At 42.3% G+C, this 21,679-nt stretch overlaps 1 protein-coding gene across 1 annotated transcript; it reads left to right on the forward strand.

Annotated features, from left to right (window-relative positions):
• The first annotated feature begins 9,666 nt into the window (after positions 1–9,666).
• Positions 9,667–11,346, forward strand: LOC127302770 (putrescine hydroxycinnamoyltransferase 3-like). The gene has a single exon (XM_051333342.2). The coding sequence runs from the start codon at positions 9,814–9,816 to the stop codon at positions 11,116–11,118; it is 1,305 nt and encodes a 434-aa protein (XP_051189302.1). The 5' UTR covers positions 9,667–9,813; the 3' UTR covers positions 11,119–11,346.
• Positions 11,347–21,679: the final 10,333 nt, after the last annotated feature.

A 21,679-nucleotide genomic window follows, 5' to 3' on the forward strand; every position in this document is an offset into this window, starting at 1 on the left:
CTTGCTGCTGATGTTGATCTTTTGAAATCGAAAGTTATGCCTAGTAGGGATATTGAAAATAAAATTACTACTACAGAAAATGCCATCCAAGTTAGAATTAATGAGAATATAAGATTAATGGCTGAATTGCGTGCTAGGTGGGATAGAGAAGAAAATGAAAAACTAGCTAAAGAGAAGAATGTAGCTAAAGTTTGGACTATTACCACGACTAGTAATGCTAATGCTACACATGTTGCTGCACCTCCTACTATTAATAATAAAAGAATTGGTGTTAGCAATATTTCCACTTCTAATGCAAAGCGCGAGAAATTGCCTGAAACTGCTAAAATCATTGAAATCGCACGTGATAAAACTGCTGAAATTTTTTCCAACATTGGGGATGATGATCCCATTGCTTTAGATTATAATGGTTTGAATTTTGATGATTGCCACATCTCTGAAGTTATAAAGTTCTTGCAAAAACTTGCTAAAAGTCCTAATGTTAGTGCTATAAATTTGGCTTTCACAAAACATATTACAAATGCTCTCATAAAAGCTAGAGAAGAGAAACTAGAGCGCGAAGCCTCTATTCCTAGAAAGCTAGAGGATGGTTGGGAGCCCATCATTAAGATGAAGGTTAATGATTTTGATTGTAATGCTTTATGTGATCTTGGTGCAAGTATTTCCGTTATGCCTAAGAAAATTTATAATATGCTTGACTTGCCACCGCTGAAAAATTGTTATTTGGATGTTAATCTCGCTGATAATGCTAAAAAGAAACCTTTGGGGAAAGTTGATAATGTTCGCATTACCGTTAACAATAACCTTGTCCCCGTTGATTTTGTTGTCTTGGATATTGAATGCAATGCATCTTGTCCCATCATATTGGGAAGACCTTTTCTTCGAACTGTTGGTGCTATCATTGATATGAAGGAAGGTAATATAAAATATCAATTTCCTCCCAAGAAAGGTATGGAACACTTCCCTAGAAAGAGAATGAAGTTACCTTTTGATTCTATTATTAGAACAAATTATGATGTTGACACTTCGTCTCTTGATAATACTTGATACACACTTTCTGCGCCTAGCTGAAAGGCGTTAAAGAAAAGCGCTTATGGGAGACAACCCATGGTTTTTACTACAGTACTTTGTTTTTATTTTGTGTCTTGGAAGTTGTTTACTACTGTAGCAACCTCTCCTTATCTTAGTTTAGTGTTTTATTGTGCCAAGTAAAGTCGTTGATAGTAAAGTTCATACTAGATTTGGATTACTGCGCAGAAACAGATTTCTTTGCTGTCACGAATCTGGGCTGTTTTCTCTGTAGGTAACTCAGAAAATTATGCGAATTTACGTGAGTGATCCTCAGATATGTACGCAACTTTCATTAAATATGAGCATTTTCATTTGAGCAAGTCTGGTGCCTCGATAAAATTCGTCAATACGAACTGTTCTGTTTTGACAGATTCTGCCTTTTATTTCGCATTGCCTCTTTTGCTATGTTGGATGAATTTGTTTGATCCATTAATGTCCAGTAGCTTTATGCAATGTCCAGAAGTGTTAAGAATGATTGTGTCACCTCTGAACATGTTAATTTTTATTGTCCACTAACCCTCTAATGAGTTGTTCTAAGTTTGGTGTGGAGGAAGTTTTCAAGGATCAAGAGAGGAGTATGATGCAATATGATCAAGGAGAGTGAAAGCTCTAAGCTTGGGGATGCCCCGGTGGTTCACCCCTGCATATTCTAAGAAGACTCAAGCGTCTAAGCTTGGGGATGCCCAAGGCATCCCCTTCTTCATCGACAACATTATCAGGTTCCTCCCCTGAAACTATATTTTTATTTCATCACATCTTATGTGCTTTTCTTGGAGCGTCGGTTTGTTTTTGTTTTTTTGTTTTGTTTGAATAAAATGGATCCTAGCATTCACTTTGTGGGAGAGAGACACGCTCCGCTGTAGCATATGGACAAGTATGTCCTTAGGCTCTACTCATAGTATTCATGGCGAAGTTTCTTCTTCGTTAAATTGTTATATGGTTGGAATTGGAAAATGATACATGTAGTAATTGCTATAAATGTCTTGGATAATGTGATACTTGGCAATTGTTGTGCTCATGTTTAAGCTCTTGCATCATATACTTTGCACCCATTAATGAAGAAATACATAGAGCATGCTAAAATTTGGTTTGCATATTTGGTCTCTCTAAGGTCTAGATAATTTCTAGTATTGAGTTTGAACAACAAGGAAGACGGTGTAGAGTCTTATAATGTTTACAATATGTCTTTTATGTGAGTTTTGCTGCACCGGTTCATCCTTGTGTTTGTTTCAAATAACCTTGCTAGCCTAAACCTTGTATCGAGAGGGAATACTTCTCATGCATCCAAAATCCTTGAGCCAACCACTATGCCATTTGTGTCCACCATACCTACCTACTACATGGTATTTCTCCGCCATTCCAAAGTAAATTGCTTGAGTGCTACCTTTAAATTCCATCATTCACCTTTACAATATATAGCTCATGGGACAAATAGCTTAAAAACTATTGTGGTATTGAATATGTACTTATGCACTTTATCTCTTATTAAGTTGCTTGTTGTGCGATGACCATGTTCACTGGGGACGCCATCAACTATTCTTTGTTGAATATCATGTGAGTTGCTATGCATGTTCGTCTTGTCTGAAGTAAGGGAGATCTACCACCTTATGGTTAAGCATGCATATTGTTAGAGAAGAACATTGGGCCGCTAACTAAAGCCATGATCCATGGTGGAAGTTTCAGTTTTGGACAATATCCTCAATCTCATATGAGAAAATTATTAATTGTTGTTACATGCTTATGCATAAAAGAGGAGTCCATTATCTCGTTGTCTATGTTGTCCCGTATGGATGTCTAAGTTGAGAATAATCAATAGCGAGAAATCCAATGCGAGCTTTCTCCTTAGACCTTTGTACAAAGTGCATAGAGGTACCCCTTTGTGACACTTGGTTAAAACATGTGCATTGCGATGATCCGGTAGTCCAAGCTAATTAGGACAAGGTGCGGGCACTATTAGTATACTATGCATGAGGCTTGCAACTTGTAAGATATAATTTACATGATACATATGCTTTATTACTACCGTTGACAAAATTGTTTCATGTTTTCAAAATCAAAGCTCTAGCACAAATATAGCAATCGATGCTTTTCCTCTATGGAGGACCATTCTTTTACTTTCATTGTTGAGTCAGTTCACCTATTTCTCTCCACCTCAAGAAGCAAACACTTGTGTGAACTGTGCATTGATTCCTACATACTTGCATATTGCACTTATTATATTACTCTATGTTGACAATATCCATGAGATATACATGTTACAAGTTGAAAGCAACCGCTGAAACTTAATCTTCCTTTGTGTTGCTTCAATACCTTTACTTTGATTTATTGCTTTATGAGTTAACTCTTATGCAAGACTTATTGATGCTTGTCTTGAAGTACTATTCATGAAAAGTCTTTGCTTTATGAGTCACTTGTTTACTCATGTCATATACATTGTTTTGATCGCTGCATTCATTACATATGCTTTACAAATAGTATGATCAAGGTTATGATGGCATGTCACTCCAGAAATTATCTTTGTTATCGTTTTACCTGCTCGGGACGAGCAGAACTAAGCTTGGGGATGCTGATACGTCTCCAACGTATCGATAATTTCTTGTGTTCCATGCCACATTATTGAAGTTATCTACATGTTTTATGCACACTTTATGGCATATTCGTGCATTTTCTGGAACTAACCTATTAACAAGATGCCGAAGTGCCAGTTGCTGTTTTCTGCTGTTTTTGGTTTCAGAAATCCTAGTAATGAAATATTCTCGGAATTGGACGAAATCAACGCCCAGGGTCCTATTTTGCCACGAAGCTTCCAGAAGACCGAAGAGGAGACGAAGTGGGGCCACGAGGTGGCCAGACTACAGGGCGGCGCGGCCCAAGCCCTGGCCGCGCCGGCCTATAGTGTGGGCCCCTCGTGCCGCCTCTTGACCTGCCCTTCCGCCTACTTAAAGCCTCCGTCGCGAAACCCCCAGTACCGAGAGCGACGATACGGAAAACCTTCCAGAGAAGCCGCCGCCGCCAATCCCATCTCGGGGGATTCAGGAGATCGCCTCCGGCACCCTGCCGGAGAGGGGAATCATCTCCCGGAGGACTCTACGCCGCCATGGTCGCCTCCGGAGTGATGTGTGAGTAGTCTACCCCTGGACTATGGGTCCATAGCAGTAGCTAGATGGTTGTCTTCTCCCCATTGTGCTTAATTGTCGGGTCTTGTGAGCTGCCTAACATGATCAAGATCATCTATCTGTAATTCTATATGTTGCGTTTGTTGGGATCCGATGAATAGAGAATACTTGTTATGTTGATTATCAAAGTTATGTCTATGTGTTGTTTATGATCTTGCATGCTCTCCGTTACTAGTAGATGCTCTGGCCAAGTAGATGCTTGTAACTCCAAGAGGGAGTATTTATGCTCGATAGTGGGTTCATGTCTCCGTGAATCTGGGGAAGTGACAGAAATCTCTAAGATTATGGATGTGCTGTTGCCACTAGGGATAAAACATTGATGCTATGTCCGAGGATGTAGTTATTGATTACATTACGCGCAATACTTAATGCAATTGTCTGTTGTTAGCAACTTAATACTGGAGGGGGTTCGGATGATAACCTGAAGGTGGACTTTTTAGGCATAGATGCATGCTGGATAGCGGTCTATGTACTTTGTCGTAATGCCCAATTAAATCTCACAATACTCATCATAATATGTATGTGCATGGTCATGCCCTCTTTATTTGTCAATTGCCCAACTGTAATTTGTTCACCCAACATGCTGTTTATCTTATGGGAGAGACACCTCTAGTGAACTGTGGACCCCGGTCCAATTCTCTATACTGAAATACAATCTACTGCAATACTGTTCTACTGTTTTCTGCAAACAATCATCATCCACACTATACATCTAATCCTTTGTTACAGCAAGCCGGTGAGATTGACAACCTCACTGTTTCGTTGGGGCAAAGTACTTTGGTTGTGTTGTGCAGGTTCCACGTTGGCGCCGGAATCCCTGGTGTTGCGCCGCACTACATCCCGCCGCCATCAACCTTCAACGTGCTTCTTGGCTCCTACTGGTTCGATAAACCTTGGTTTCATACTGAGGGAAAACTTGCCGCTGTACGCATCACACCTTCCTCTTGGGGTTCCCAACGGACGCGTGCTGTACGCGTATCAATCACCTTCGAGCTCATGTAAACAGTGCGTGCATGCATTGTATCCCTTGTTTGAGTGTCCTGAAATGTTACCAAGAGCAGGCCAGTCATTGATGGTTATGAAAAGCAGCGATCTTAGGTCAAATTCCTCCTGCTTGTGCTCGTCCCACACACGTACACCTGCTAGGGACCACAGCTGTAGAAGTTCTTCGACTAATGGCTTCAGGTACACATCAATGTCGTTCCCGGGTTGGTTCGGGCTTTGTATGAGCACTGGCATCATAATGAACTTCCGCTTCATGCACAACCAAGGAGGAAGGTTATATATACAAAGAGTCACAGGCCAGGTGCTATGGCTGCAGCTCTGCTCTCCAAAAGGATTCATGCCATCTGTACTTAGACCAAACCTTAAGTTCCTTGCATCCTGTGCAAAGTTTGGGAACTCTCTATCGATTTTTCTCCATTGGGAGCCATCAGCAGGGTGCCTCAACATCACGTCTTTCTTACGGTCTTCTTTGTGCCATCGCAACAACCTAGCATGCTCTTTATTTCTGAACAAGCGTTTCAGCCGTGGTATTATAGGAGCATACCACATAACCTTGGCAGGAACCCTCTTCCTGGGGCGCTCGCCCTCAACATCACCAGGGTCATCTCGTCTGATCTTATACCGCAATGCAGTGCACACCGGACATGCATCCAAATTCTCGTACTCACCGCGGTAGAGGATGCAGTCATTAATGCATGCATGTATCTTTTGCACATCTAATCCTAGAGGGCAGACAATCTTCTTCGCTTCGTACGTACTGGCGGGCAATTCGTTAGCCCTTGGAAGCTTCCTCTTAATTATTGTCAGCAACTTTCCAAATCCTGAGCCAGTGACACCGTTCTCTGCCTTCCATTGCAACAATTCCAGTGTGCTGCCTAGCTTTTTATGGCCATCTTCGCAAGTTGGGTATAACAATTTGTTGTGATCTTCTATCATCTTGTCGAAGGCCAACCTTTCGTTTTCAGTTTCACATTCTCTCCTTGCATCAGCAATGGCCCGACCAAGATCATCATCAACAGGCTCATCTGGTGCCTCTTGATCTTCCACTTCATTGTCTTCATTGCCTTCTGCAGTATCATCGTATTCAGGGAAATTGGGATAACCGTCATCATCCTCTTCCTCTTCTTCATTGTCTTCCATCATAACCCATCTTTCTCCGTGCTTGGTCCAACAATAGTAACTGGGCATGAAACCGGATCGCAGAAGGTGGCTGTGAATGAGACTCCAGTGAGCGTAATTTACGGTATTCTTGCAGTCCACACATGGACAATACATGAAGCCACCATGTTTGTTTGCCTCCGCCACGGCCATAAAATTATCCAGGCCCGAAGTGAACTCGTCAAACCGTCGGTCAATGTACATCCATTGTCGATTCATCTGCATGATATAATTAAGCTGATCAAAACCATTACAGAACATCACGATGTATATATACACATGCATTTTATCAATTGCAGATGAAAAGGATAAAGTTGTTAACCTCGATGAAGAAGAAAAAAACAAGTTAAGTGTGGCTTGATTTGTGTAAACTCAAGTAGCAAATCCTCTTAAGCATTTCATCGAACACCTCTTGTGCATGTGAAGAAGAGAGGAGAGCAATACACCCCTCTTGTGAAGAAAGTGAAAAAATGGCCAAGTGTGGCTCACACTTGGGCAGGGGCAAGGTTATATAGCCAGATTGGGGACTTTGTCCCGGTTTGTAATACAAACCGGGTCCAGAGGGTGGGCCTTTGGACCCGGTTTGTATTACAAACCGGGACTAAAGGGTTCCCACGCCTGACACGGCCTGCCACGCCCTGCCGCCGACCCTTTAGTCCCGGTTTTTGGTACAAACCGGGACCAAAGGCCACTAATGGACAGGCTCCAGCGAGTGGGTCGCCCTGGGCCAAACGAACCAGGACCAATGCCCTCCATTGGTCCCGGTTTGGTTCACTGGGACATTTGCTTGGGACCAAAGGCCTCTTCTCCACTAGTGATGGCAAGGTAGTGACGTAGTGTCCTAGCACGTCACGATTTATATATCTCCATGCTAGCACTAATACAAAACCCTAATTTGTGTGCACTCCACCTTAAGTACACGCATGAATATTATTCCACGCACGCCTATAACAATGTGGCACCAAATCAATGAAACCGGTCATACCTGACATGTGCTAATTAGCTACTGCGTTTAGCTGAGCGCTCTCTCTGAACAAAAGGGGGTGGGTTGATCTGAAATTTAACACACGACCACTCAGCACATATATACCTGTGTTTTCAGTGTTGAATCACGTCATCAGATTAATCCAGCCAGTTAACCAGGAAACGACGTCTGAACCATGGTCTTCCTGGAGTACAACCTGATATTATCTCTCCCCTTTGCGTCTGATTGGTGAAGAGTATGCAGCCAAGAGAAGTCGCTTGACCATCCATTTCTCTGAATCGGGCAGGTTATTACACCTAGCTAAAACCGACTGAACTTCATGTCAGAGATGACGGATCATAAATATAATCTTATCTTCAGCTGCGCCTGTCGTCATGATTATCCAAGAGATTGGTGCTAAACCGAGTCAAGAAAGTGTTGGTGTATTTTTGCTAAACAGACGCAAGACGTTGAAGCTGATGTTCCTGTTTTCGTATGTCGTTGTCTGTTAAACTAGAATTTTTTTTGTTTCCGACTGGAGTGCCAAAGAAACGTGCAAGAACAATTTGAAAGCAGAAAAAGGAGAGGTGGGTACGTCCCTGGTCTATCCTATAACCTTCATGTAGTACTCATACAGTGCTACTTCACTAGCAAACTGGTCTCCCATGGGAACGAGCAAGTTTGATCCTTCTAGGTTCTCTGAGCTTAATATTACACACCCTATGCACGATGAGAACATGCATGCCAGTGTCTAGCTTGTTTATTAGTAACATTGACTGATGCATGCAAAAAAGAGAAAGGAGAAAAGCCTTAGACCAACACAAATTGCTCACGGTATCACGTTCAATAAATAATTTCAAATTGCTCATTTATTCCTAAGCAGGAAAACCACTCTCAAACTTCAGTAGTGGGGTGAGCCATGATTCGAGTGGACACCCATAAGGTATGTGAGGACGACATCCACGAAAAAGAGAAGTTAAAGAAGCAATGCTCAAATGGAAGATGATAACACTAGATCAAGGTTCGGTGTATAAGGGGTTCACTACCAGAATCATTTAAAGACCTGTAGAGACCCGGCGGCACCGCACCCAGGTATAGCCGGCTGCTTCCACAATCTGATCGTGGCCCGAGATCATCTGCCACTCTACGAACAACTGAGTGATTGTGTTCTAATCCTAGTCAGATTAGAACTGACATAGGTTGGGTCCTCACCCACCTTTCTTGCCCTAGAAGAGGCACATGAGAATGAACAGTAATGATTTAAGCAAGAGCAGCTTGAGGGACTCGCGCCCATAGTACGCCTTAAGCATAAAGAGTTCGAGGCTGAGGGAGGAGTTTGAATGTACTTAGGTTTTGCACTAGTATGAGAATGGTGCTTGTTCGCCGGACCTCCCATGCATTCACCCTTTCTTTTATTTTATTTGCTTTAAGATAAGTATAAGAGGAGAATTTTTACATGCAAGGCTAGTCTACACTTGTACTTTGTCTCTCATTTTTATACACGGATTTAATTTCTAGTGTTGATTTTGAAAGAGCCATATTTACTGAAATATACATCCGGTTAACAATACATTTAAACATGTGTATTTATATCGATGATATCTTTAAAACAAGCCCAAAAAAATCACAAAAATTCAAAATTCGAACTCCGAAACACATTGAAACATGATTCTAAGCAAGAAAACATAATAAAATTAGCCACAAAAAATTATGTCTTTAAATTGGACTCTAAGACAATTGCCAAATACTATCCGAAACTGACTGAATGTTTCAAAGAAACGTTTCCCCAAGTTTCATGAAGTATTGTCATGCTTCACCAAGTTTTCAAATTTGATTTTCAAAAATTATTAAATATTGGGCTTATTTTCATGCTACATTCGCTAGGAACTCAAATATTAAAAGGGTTCACAAACTAAATTACCGGTTCAAAATATACATGGATTTTAAGTTCTACTGCTGCTGGTGTAGGCCGGTGGGAGGGAATCTGATTCATCATACAATAAAATACAGTAGAAAAGAAGAGAGGGGGTGGGCCGGTGGAGAGTTGGATTTCTCGCACTAGTACGGGCATGCTGTTCAATGGTACCGTTGAGACTTCTTACATTCCGCATGCATAGCAGAAAGTCTGTAACCAGTCAAATACTCGAGAGACGAGAGGAGGGCGGCCAGGTCAAATGTCAACAATATTTGCCCTGTCCTGTTTAAACTCACCTACCGTTTTCCCGCGCAACCGTATTGTCCTATATATATAGAGCGCAGCACGCGACCACCAAATCATACGCAGCACAAGGCCGCAAGAAACAGGGACGTACGAGCTAGCTAGAGCTTATCCTCTGTCTCATCGCTCTCTTGCTGTAAACTCCTCCGATCTCTCGCCGATCAAACTTTGATTAACGAAAGAGCAACTTCTTGTCCGATCCAAGCTTTTGTTATAGAGCAATGGAGGTGAAGGTGTTGAGCTCCAAGCTCGTGAAGCCTGCATTCAATGCCGGCGCTGCACCAGCCACTGAGTACATTCCTCTGTCCATGTTCGACAGGGTGACGTTCAGGATGCAGATGGCCATCATTTACGCCTTTGCCTCGCCGGCGCCCTCAACGGCCGCCATCGAGAAGGGACTGGCAGCAGTCCTCTCTCAGTACCGCGCCTTTTCTGGGCAGCTCGGCGTAAACCCCGACGATGGTACGCCGTCATTCATCCTCAACGACCGCGGTGCGCGTCTAGTGGAGGCGTCTGTGGACGCTGATATGGTGGACATGGCGCCGGCCAAGCCCACGCCGGACCTGCTGAAGCTGCACCCGGACCTGGAGGGGGAGCTCGAGGAGGTGGTGCTGCTGCAGCTCACCCGGTTCCGGTGCGGCTCCCTCGCCGTCGGATTCACCTCGAACCACGTTGTCGCCGACGGCCACGCCACCAGCAACTTCCTCGTCGCCTGGGGCCGGGCCACGAGGGGTCTCCCCATTGGTCCCCCGCCAGTGCACCACCACAAGGACCTCTTCAAGCCCCGGTCGTCGCCTCGCGTGGAGCATGACCACCGCAACAGGGAGTACTACCAGCCGTCTCCCAACGCCGTCGTCGGCCACCACGGCGACGGCGTCGACAACATCGTCATCCACAAGGCTCATTTCACCAAGGACTTCATTGCCGGGCTCCGTGCCAGCGCGTCGGAGGGGCGCGGCCGGCCATTCAGCCGGTTCGAGACCATCCTCGCCCACCTCTGGCGCACCATGACGCGCGCGCGCGACTTGAGCCCCGAAGAAACATCCAAAATTCGGCTGTCCGTGGATGGGCGTCACCGCCTGGGCAAGCCGGCGGAGTACTTCGGCAACATGGTGCTCTGGGCGTTCCCGCGCGCCACCGTAGGTGACCTCCTGAACCTTCCGCTGAAGCACGCCGCGCAGGTGATCCACGACGAGGTCGCCAGGGTAGACGGCTCCTACTTCCAGTCCTTCGTCGACTTCGCAACCTCCGGCGCCGCCGAGAAGGAAGGGCTAGCACCTAGTGCCGTTTGCAAAGACGCCATGTGCCCGGACGTGGAGGTGGACAGCTGGCTGACGTTCCCGTTCTACGAGCTGGACTTCGGCACGGGCAGCCCGAGCTACTTCATGCCGTCCTACTTCCCCACCGAGGGGATGCTCTTCCTCACGCCATCGTACATCGGCGACGGCAGCGTGGATGCCTTCGTACCCTTGTTCGAGCACAATCTCCAGGCCTTCAAAGAATGCTGCTACTCATCAGCGGAGTAGTTGACCAAACCATCGAACTGCATGCGACGCCGGCGCAGTTGTTGGATGTCGGGGTCAGTTTAGGTGATGGGTAGCCGATTATTTAGTTCTGACGCACTTTATGGTGTTGTCAATCAATTGATTTGATTATTTATACTACTTGAGATAATAAAGTTCACTCATTTTTGTTATCTTCCCTTTGGCTGGTTAATTTGTTTGATTGCAAGCATCTTGATCTCGGGTGTTTAATCTGTCAAGTGTTGGTCATCTGTGTAAATCCATATCAATATGAAATGTTCAGTTGGTAGGGATATGTTTTGTCCAAACTGTCCTAAATTGTTAGTACCCTATCATTTGTACGCAATCGAACGGCTAAAGTCGAGTATAGCTTTGTAATCATATTTATCATCTTATAATTATTTGTTATCTACATATGGACTCTCTTCTTCAACGAAAAAGCGTACTTTCCATTAGAAAGTTAAACTTTTCAAAGTTCGATCGTATGTATACGAAACTATACTAACATTTATGCCACCAAAACTATTATCATTAGGTTCAAGATGAAATCTATTTTCAACATATATCTATTTGGTATAATAAATAATATTATATTTATATTTAAACTCAATCGAAGTTTGAAATAATAGGACCTTCCAACAAAGATGTAAGTACACTATTTTGTGAACGGATGGAGGAGTACCTGGGAATTCTTCTTTCTTACTTCATATTTATTTTTATTAAGGATATTTCTTAATTAATTCTTATATCTTTTGTTTCAATATGTGTATATTATCTCACATTTTTCAAGATGTTATAGAATCATGCCATAATTAACGAATTCTGCATGATGATCTTGCAACGGCAACTGCATCTTCATTAACATAGGTAAAACAAGCATTGAAGAAAGCAAAACGAGAGACAAGTGTTTGGTAACTATGTTTTTGATGTTGTTAGTTGCATCTTCGAAATAATTAGAACGATGCACAACCATGATTTTCGAATCTTTGGTTGTAGCATGCTTCTAACTACATTGGCAACCAGACTACACTTACGGTAGAAGTGTCGCCATAGAGTCAGAATTGACATTAGTAGAAAATGGATCTTTCAATTATACTATCACCCAACAATCTCTACTAAGGAAAAGCAAGTACTCCCCCCGGTTCATATTAATTGACTCTAATATGGATGTATCTAGACACATTTCAAAAAAAAATCTAACTTAATTTTTTTTGCTTAAATATCATAAAAGTCCATGATGAATGGCATGTTCTAAAAATCCAGGGAGCACTACAAGAGATTCAACATGTTGCTATGAGCTGAAAGTCTCATGGAATAGCAGTGTATATGTCAAGGAATACCACTTTGTCATGGTTTCACATCGTACCCGGCATTGCAGTATCGACGGAGGGAGAAAGCGTTCTAGATTTTTGACCATTCGTGGCATTCATTTGGTATTTCTAAGGTGGCTGATAATGTCACCTTTCAGTTCAAATATGTCATTCTATAAATTACAAAATGTTTTCACTAATTTGTCGGCAAGTCGACACCTTGCACACTATGTCACAACTAGAAAATGTCACATATTTTGGCACAAACAAAGATGTAGCTAATCAAACAGTATTAAGCTAACCTCGGTGACAATAAATCCAATTTTCAAATTCAAATTACAATAAAATTTGAACTCAACTTTAAATGTCTGAAATTCATTTTGAATTAATATCAAAATCATGACATATACATCATAAATAAATCATATGAAAATGCATCTGATACATACACGGTCAAGTAATTTTGAATACATCATCTGAAAATGCATATAACATAGCACACACAGCATTAAGAATACAGCTTCCATTGTAAAAGGAAAAAAAGGCAGATAATTAACTTTTAAATAAAATCTCTAGACACATTAAACAAAATCTCTAGACATATTAACATCATCAGGTAGTCTTTGGATTCCTCTCATATTCCTGAACTTAGTGTATCTAAAGTTTCTCCACCCTTTCTTTTTTTCAACACCTAGAACACACGTCAAGTGCAAAGAGCACAACATAGAAACTAGTAATTTGCAAAACTTGATACATCGTAGAACATTTTATGAAACAAACGATTCATTAAAATAGATTGGATTAATTTTAATGTGGCATGCTAAATTCTAACTTTTTATGTACTTTTTTGTTTGCTAATTGTTAGTCACACAACATTTTCCTATTTCTAATTATTTAAGTCAACTCCAGGAAACGCCGATGTCTTCACATTGAGATTCGGGTTTGAGAGGAGGGAGTCGAGATTAGATTAGATAGGTAGCTCTATTGACTTAGATATCAGAAAATACGATATTAATTCTTACGGTTTTGCTACTTCTTAGTCAAGTGAGAAATAGCTCATTCTTAATCGACACCAAAACCATTGGATTGGTTCTTGAGTTGAAACAGTTTTTTTAGTTGCCCTTGCGGTTGTAAGTGATTCTACTACATACACATGAGTTATAACTAAAACAATAACTCCAGATCGCTAGATTGATTCGTAATGTGTGATAGTTATAGGTTGTAACATAAGTTGCAACTAAAATTCAACGACTTCACCCGCGGAAAGTTAAGCTAATTGTCATTCTGTTGAGAATTAGTCACTTGTACTTACATGGATGTCATGCATGTCTGGGTCGATAAAATGTATGGCTCCGGGTACTGATCACTTCAATTCTAATTGCTACTGAACACTTGAAAATACCGGTGAGCAAGAAAATTCTCCGCGTATAATTAATCTGTCAAGTGTCGGGCTAACCTCACAAGATGGAATTCGTCTCAAGGATGAGGGCTCCTTACCAAATTTTCTGTTCTGGATGAAGCTCTTGATGGATTTGGCAAGAAAGATGCCAAGACCTGGACCGACGATGAAAAGAGGAAAGACCATAAGGCTTTTTCATTAATTCAGCTTCATCTATCCAATAATATCTTGCAGGAAGTGCTGGCTGAGAAATCCGCAACGGCGCTGTGGTTGAAACTGAAATCGATCTGCATGCCCAAAGATCTAACCAGTAAGATGCACGTGAAGATGAAGTTGTTCTCGCACAAGCTGCAAGAAGGTGCGTCAATGATGAATCACCTATCGATCTTTAGAGAGAGCGTTTCTGATTTGCTGTCCATGGAGGTAAATTATGATGATGAGGATCTCGCTCTTATATTGTTAGTCTCGTTGCCTAATTCTTTTGTGTTATACAGCCGTGATGAACTAACCCTTGCCGAAGGTTATGAGGCCCTTCAGCAAAGGGAAAAGATGAAATCTATGGTGCATGCAGAGGGTTCGTCATCTAAGGCAGAAGCACTGCAGGTTCGAGGCAGGACCTAGAACAGAAACAACAACTACAACAACTACAACAGAGATAAGAGCAAGACCGACAGAGGTCGCTCAAAATCCAAGGGACGAGATGGTAAGTTCTGCAAGTATTGTAAGAAAACTAGCCACAATATTAATGATTGCTGGAAGTTGCAGAACAAAGAGAAAAGAAACGGTACTTACCAACCGAAAAACAAATCTGAGGGTGATGGTAAGGCTGCTGTTGTTTCCAGTGATAATTCTGATGGCGATTGCCTAGTTGTGTTTGCTGGTTGTGTTTCTGGTAATTATGAGTGGATCCTTGATTCTGCATGTTCGTTTCATATTTGCTGTAACAAATACTAGTTCAGTTCTTATGAGTTTGTGCAGAGTGGAGATGTGCATATGCAAGATAACAACCCACGTGAGATCGTGGGCATTGGCTCCGTTCAGATCAAGATGCATGATGGCATGACACACACTCTGACAGATGTGAGACACATAGCTGGCATGGCTAGAAATCTGATCTCTCTCAGTACCCTTGATGTTGATGGGTACAAACACTCCGGTTCTCGCGGAGTTATGAGGTTATCAAGCCTACCGACGACGGGCCTCGCTCCGCTCGTCAGAAGTTAGCCTCCCTTTAGTATATGAATTTGGATCACAATATAATAAGTCATAATGCTTTCCATATGAGAATTGCTTCGATGCCCCCCCCCCCCCCCCCCCACCAAAATTTGAAGGGTAAGTTTTTTCCGGTGCCTTCTTGTTTTAGCCCGCAAAAATCCATATCAATCCCTATATACCCTCATATAAATATACTAGGTGTACTTAATGTTTCTACAGGTCGATGTGGCCAACGAAATATTTTATCCACGAAAGTTTCAGTTTTCAGCATACACCGTTATCTGCGCGTTTGACTACTGAACAATATAGACTCACATGGATCGTACGAGTTACTCTAGGACTTGTATTTATTTATTTTTATTCACTTTTAATTAGTGCGCCTCTAATTACGAAGAAGTATGAAGAGATCTTGGCCATATATGTGATTCAGTTCACCAAAGTTTGAACCAAGGGAGGGACACCGAAGCAAAAGTGTTTCCATATACCGTGAATGTAAACGTACGTATGTGATGTAGTACTCTACTGGGTGTGTTTGCCCACTCTATCTTTCTGTAACCATGACTCATTCTGCGGTACACTCACATGTCACGAGTCACACATGCACACCTAACCATCGACCGATCGATCGATCCTCGTCAATACTAACATCCATCCGCATGCACCAGCCACCGGCTGTCTTGTGGCTCGGATGAGGCTGATCGTGACGCCGGCCGCCCGGCCAATCAATCAATCACGCCTCGTGGCAAACTTACACGTTAACCTACGGCCGGGGTCCCTGCTGGCTCTAGCGTGACACACGTACTCAGGACATAGTAAGGCTGCGTGCACGACTGGGAGCATCATCAGTCACATCCCCATAACCCTTCTCAAAGTACTAGGGCTACTAGAAGGACCTGACATGTCTTGCCGCGTCGTTCTCTAATTTTCTCGTTTAAATTTTCCGTGTCATATGTATACCTTTAGTTGCACGTGTGATATTAGTAGATATATTTGTAGGCTAACCTCACTAAGCGGTCACCACTCCCATGGAGATTTATTACACACCAAACTAAACAGGGAATGTGTATACAGAGCTAAACCATGATAAACAAATGTCTTAGAAGAACAACAACATATATAACAAACACTAACATAAAAAAACAAAGCTAACAATGGACAAACTCTTGAAAAAGCTATATGTAAAGTTCTTGACACATAATTTGCTAAATACCAATAAAATGTATATAAATTTTCTCAAACTTGTTTTCAAAAGCAGTGTGGATTCAACAGGGCATAAAACAAGACCCAAGACCTCCACATGAATTATTTTATCTAGAAGGCAAGTCGAGCTGAGATAACTGAAATCCATGATGTATGTTCAGAAATTTCATAGAGAGACATCTTGTGCAGGGAAAGTCCACATATGTATGCCAGCAGAAAGGAAACATAATAACTCCCACATTTTTATGCTGCTATTTATTTACTGGTGATTATATCTTATATGTCTCAGCTACAACCTACACCTTGTCTATTATCACATCATCTTTTTCGTCTCTCTTATATGCATTAGAATAAAAGAATTGTAAATTTGTATGGTACATGAGGAGAGAAAAAGATAGATTAAGCACAAACGGACAAGCTGATCTTTCAACTACAACCACGACAAGAGTTCAGCATTATCGATGGATGGCTCTCCACTGGTGGTACACCTATAGTTGAATCCTTGCTCGCTCCAATATCTGCACACACGCTGAAACAATGTCCAACAACGTATACAAAACAAATAACAGTGAACTCTGTTAGATGAGAAATCATCTTGCAAAAGGCTGCATCGTTTATTGAATAACTATATTATTTCTCGAACAGACATCCTATTGTGTAACACAAAGCAGCAGAACTCCTAAGTTAAATTTCTCGACACAAAACAAAAAAATCCCAATATAAATTGCACGAAACCCAGGAGACACGCCCACACTTACCAAGTCAGAGTCTGCAAAGACTTCAGATTTGACCCAAACTCTTCAAGTGACATGTTGTATAGAGAAGCAGATTATCATATAAATCAGTGATCTAATGTAACCTTTTATACATTAAAATTACAAATCTGAAGATCTATGCAGCCACAAACAGTGAACAACAATTTTTTGCTACATGGCTTGAATTCTTAGTTTTATTCCTTGTTGTGTCAAAAAGACCCTAAAACATAAGTTATAGGATAACCACTACAATTATAAAAAAATAAGATCAGAGCCAACAAAAATGGTTACCTGTAAGGAATCAAAACTTCACCATGCATGCTTCCTTTAAATCAAACCAACTCAAGCCTTATGTTCACGGAAACACGTGTATTGCAAAACATAGAAATCATGTGATGACTAAAATACATGAACACTTGTACCACTCGTAAGGATATATCCGATTTCACAAAGTAAAGAAATTTTTTTCCTATTTGAAACATCAAGATTATTGTTACCTTTTAAAAGTTGCAGGGTCTAATATTTGTCGATACATGCTTATAGAATATTTTAGTCTTAGGTATGAGCAAAGGTTTTTCCTCTTTCATACAAATATGAAAGCAGGAATATATAATTTAGAATATGTTTACCCATTTAGCCGCATTTAAACTAATTATTTTCTTGTGTAAACATCATACGAAGAATATACCTACTTATTGTACCCAAATTTTCTTGATTCTGCAAAGTACAAACACATCTGGCTCTTGTTCAGTAATCTGAGTATCAGCTGTAATATGCATGCAGGTTGCATGCGTAAACATGGTCTACAACTTTAGGCAACATCTTGCAACACGGTGTGTTGTTCACATTCAATAAGCAATGATACAAATTTTATTGTAGCGGCGGATCCACAGACGAAAAAAGGCAAACAACCATATAATACTGAAAATAAAACACCCCATCTATAGAATTTATCACGGAACAGTTGAGATCATCTGTCAATTCTTTTCTTATACCCAACAACAATTTAGATTGCACCATACTACACAACTCCAGAGGCCTCTTACATGATCTTCTTATGTTTTGTTGTTGCTTTTACTTAGCCTAACCGGTGCACCCCATTCAAAAAACCATCAAATAAAAGAAAAGTTGCTAGCCTGATGAACTCGTTATGTTATAACTGGAGTCTAATACAATAATAATAACCTATTTTCTTACTAACAGAAAAATTAAACTTGTAAACAGCCTGTTGTTTACTGACATTCCCTACAGCAGAATAATAAAACATAACATATTTAATAACCAGGAGGAAACATCGAACATCACAATAGTAACATGTTGACTTATGAACATTATGTAGGAAAATAGAGTATCTGCTATTGTTGCTTGTGGATAGAATGAGTGCAAAGTCATGTATGCTTACTGAGCCCATGAATAAACTAACTTGCTCCTAGGGAGCAAACGCTGCAAACCTGACCTTCTGTAATCACTTGTAGTTTGCAGAAAACACATGCATAAATAAAAAGGCAAACTATACAAACCTAAGAAAACAGTGCATCATATTTAGCAGCCATGATTGATTTACAAAGGTGGAGGCCTGCGTGTAGATATCTACTAACTCAATTAGTGTCATGCTTGTACAGGGCTGTGGGAAAATTTAATGGATTGGATTAGGATACAATATAAGAGCTTAAGTTGTTGTCACCAAACAAATACTGACCTAGTATGATTTTCCTTCTTAGTTCGTTGTCAATAATTGTTCATGTCACTTTTTTCACCATTGCCGACTTCTTCACTTGGAATGGGGCTGACGGAGCATGGTTTCCATGTAGAGATGATCAATTGTGCAGAATAGCATGATTGGGCTTTTGTATGATGCTGCTAATAGAGTCCTATCATAGTTAATACATATCCACATTTTAGTTTCAGTTCAGTTTGCAATGGTCAATATGCGTTTGAACAGAGCCACCAAATTTTCTGTTAGGACAATGAATGATCTGACTTGCCCGTGCTCTATGACATATCAGATACATAAATTTGTGGCAATGTTAGGGAGCAAAGATGCAGTACCAGTTGATGGTATAATTTCTACTTCCATGTCCATGTAATGGAAAACTGAGTCAATGTGCTAACATAAAATTTGCTATGAAGTACAAATTTATGGAACTTTTTTATCGATTAGTCAAACCAGGAGAAAATTCCATAGATCAAACATCGTTTTTTCTTACCTGGGGAAGATTAACTGCTCCTTGCATATGAACCAAATCTTGCATGCCGATCAGGCCTCTCCATTATTGGCTGCTGTCCAGCACGTATGACTGTCCAATTTTCTGAAAACAAAAACAAAAATATATACTTATGTATACTGATGCGCTTAGAGCTTCCAACAGAAATATTGAGCATGTCTAGACATATCCCAGGCACACCCTGACGCCCAACAATCCCTGAGCCTGAGAGCACCATCTGCGCCAAGCGGCTTGTTGGATCAAAGAAGTCGACTGGAAACCGTACAACTCCACGTTTCTAGAACAGGCTCCTGTCCCTGGAGAGAAGCCCCAATAGGATTTGGCAACCTCGGATCCTAACCCATCCGCCACACAATTCATGCTCCTACGATCACCGGCATCACCGCATCGAAGTAGTCCAGTAGCCACCCCTCCACCTACCCCCTGCACAGCGAGACCAAGTGGTCAGGTTAAATCGAGCCAGCCCAATCCCCAAAAAAATTCGCCAAATTCTGAATGGCGTGCGCCAGCATACTTGGGGGAAGGGGATAAGTCTGAGGCGGCGATGATGGTGGGGCAGACGGGGTCGGAGGTGGAGGCACGCTTGCGGTCGGGGTCGGAGTAGAAGCCGGGAAGCCGGAGGGTGAAGGCGGTGTCCTTGAAGCCGAGGCCCGGAGGCGGCAGAGGACTCCGTGGAGATCTGCTCGTCTCCACCAACACGGGCAGCAACTGCGGGTGAACAGGGTTGCGTTGGGATGGGAATAGGCGGATGAGAAGCTGGACGCAGTGCGACCTCATGGTGAGGCGCGGGTGAAGAAGGTCGGCGTTTGGGCGGGGACACGCGGAGAAGCCAGGCTGGGATCATCAGAACAAACGGGCCAGCGAGAAGAAACAACCGCCACGGAGAAGACGGGCGGCCACCGCGACGCCATCCAAGCCCGCACGCAACGCCGCAGCTCAGACACCACCGCAACGCCACCCAAACCAGGACGCACCGCCGCATATCTCATGGCCCCGCAACCAAAAGAACACACAAGGAAGAGGAAGACCGAAGCCGAGTCAAAAGAATCTCGAACCGACTCCACGAGTACTCTCCTCGCTAACACGTTGCACATGCGACCGCCGACCCTGAAACGCAGTGACACGAAGCAGTGCGAGGTGGGGTCCGTGAAAAGGACGCGCAGCTCAACCAGGGACGCGCCCAACCCTGGGAGCTTAGTGCTCTTTAGGGATTGGGACTTCAGATTTTTAAAAAAATGTTCAGTTTTGATTCTAAAGTTGGTTCGACGTGGTCTAAAAATCTGTTCAGCATCTTCAGGCCAACCCTAACCTATTAGGCACCGTCTAGAGTTGCACATACCTCTTATGTTACTGACAAACGTATGCCATCACCTAGCGATTCAACCCATTTTCCCCTGCCACATTGCTTCTCTCCAATTTGAGGCTTCTTCCACCCCTGCTAAAACTCCATTGCCGCTACCCACCCCTTCCCGCTCCTCCCTCTTGACATCGATAGTTCAACGGCGCCTACACCAAACCATAGCCATCGACCATCGGAATGCATGGCTGCCCCTCTCGTTGCTCCTCTCACCGGCGCTGTTGAATCATGGGGACCTCGCACCTAGCTATGCTTGCACGCAAGTTGTTTGCTCGTTTGCCTCGGTAGGTTTCATTTTTGGATTTTGTTGTTCTCGCTGACATTTGGTCGACTGAATAATCCGTTGTTTCATTCATAAGCTATGGAAAGCAAGGACGAGTTGATGATGCATCATTTTTGGAACATGAAGCCAATGTCGCCGCCCATGAAGATGAGTACTTAAGGATCTTTGCTTGTCTTCTACAATTGCTTGCGGATGAGCCGAATCATATCAGCATGCCATGCTCTATGCCGACTATTTTGCCAACCACCCAACACATAGTTGAAAGGAGTTTCCACACCGACTTTGGATGAACGAGGAGATGTTCAAGAGTAGATGTGGGAGATGATGCGTGTTGTGTGATCATGTTGTACATGATCATCGAGAGTGAGCATGGAAATCCTACATCAAGGGATGATCATCCGTATGACAATGAGGGACTAGGGGTCAATGTGTTTCTCACGAGCTGCAAAATAATCAGGTAGAGCACATGTGGGCAATCAAAGGATGCCACCACCTGAGACTCACTCTAGTTGAACTATATTTTTTAGAATTATATGATTTTTTTATTTCTAGTATAATTATTCTATAACCTTTTTACTTTTCTATGTGTTGAAACTTAGCAAAACAATTTGAAATTTGGTTTAATATGATTTCTTCGGGCCATATCCACCTTTTGGGCTTGTATATTGAGCGTGTGGCTGACAAAGCCAGCCCATACACTCGACCGTTAGTGCCGGTGCTCTCCATACGGACAATTCGGCACTAGACGTTGTATGGGACGTCGGACTGAAGATATTTAATGAACTTAATATCTTGTAATATATTTGCAGGCTGCAAAATA

This window comes from Lolium perenne, chromosome 5, assembly GCF_019359855.2.
Source record: "Lolium perenne isolate Kyuss_39 chromosome 5, Kyuss_2.0, whole genome shotgun sequence".
NCBI lineage: Eukaryota > Viridiplantae > Streptophyta > Magnoliopsida > Poales > Poaceae > Lolium > Lolium perenne.

Bases quoted from the DNA above. Each gene is read 5' to 3' on its own strand.
- LOC127302770 (XM_051333342.2), top strand. From the start codon at position 9,814: ATGGAGGTGAAGGTGTTGAGCTCCAAGCTCGTGAAGCCTGCATTCAAT.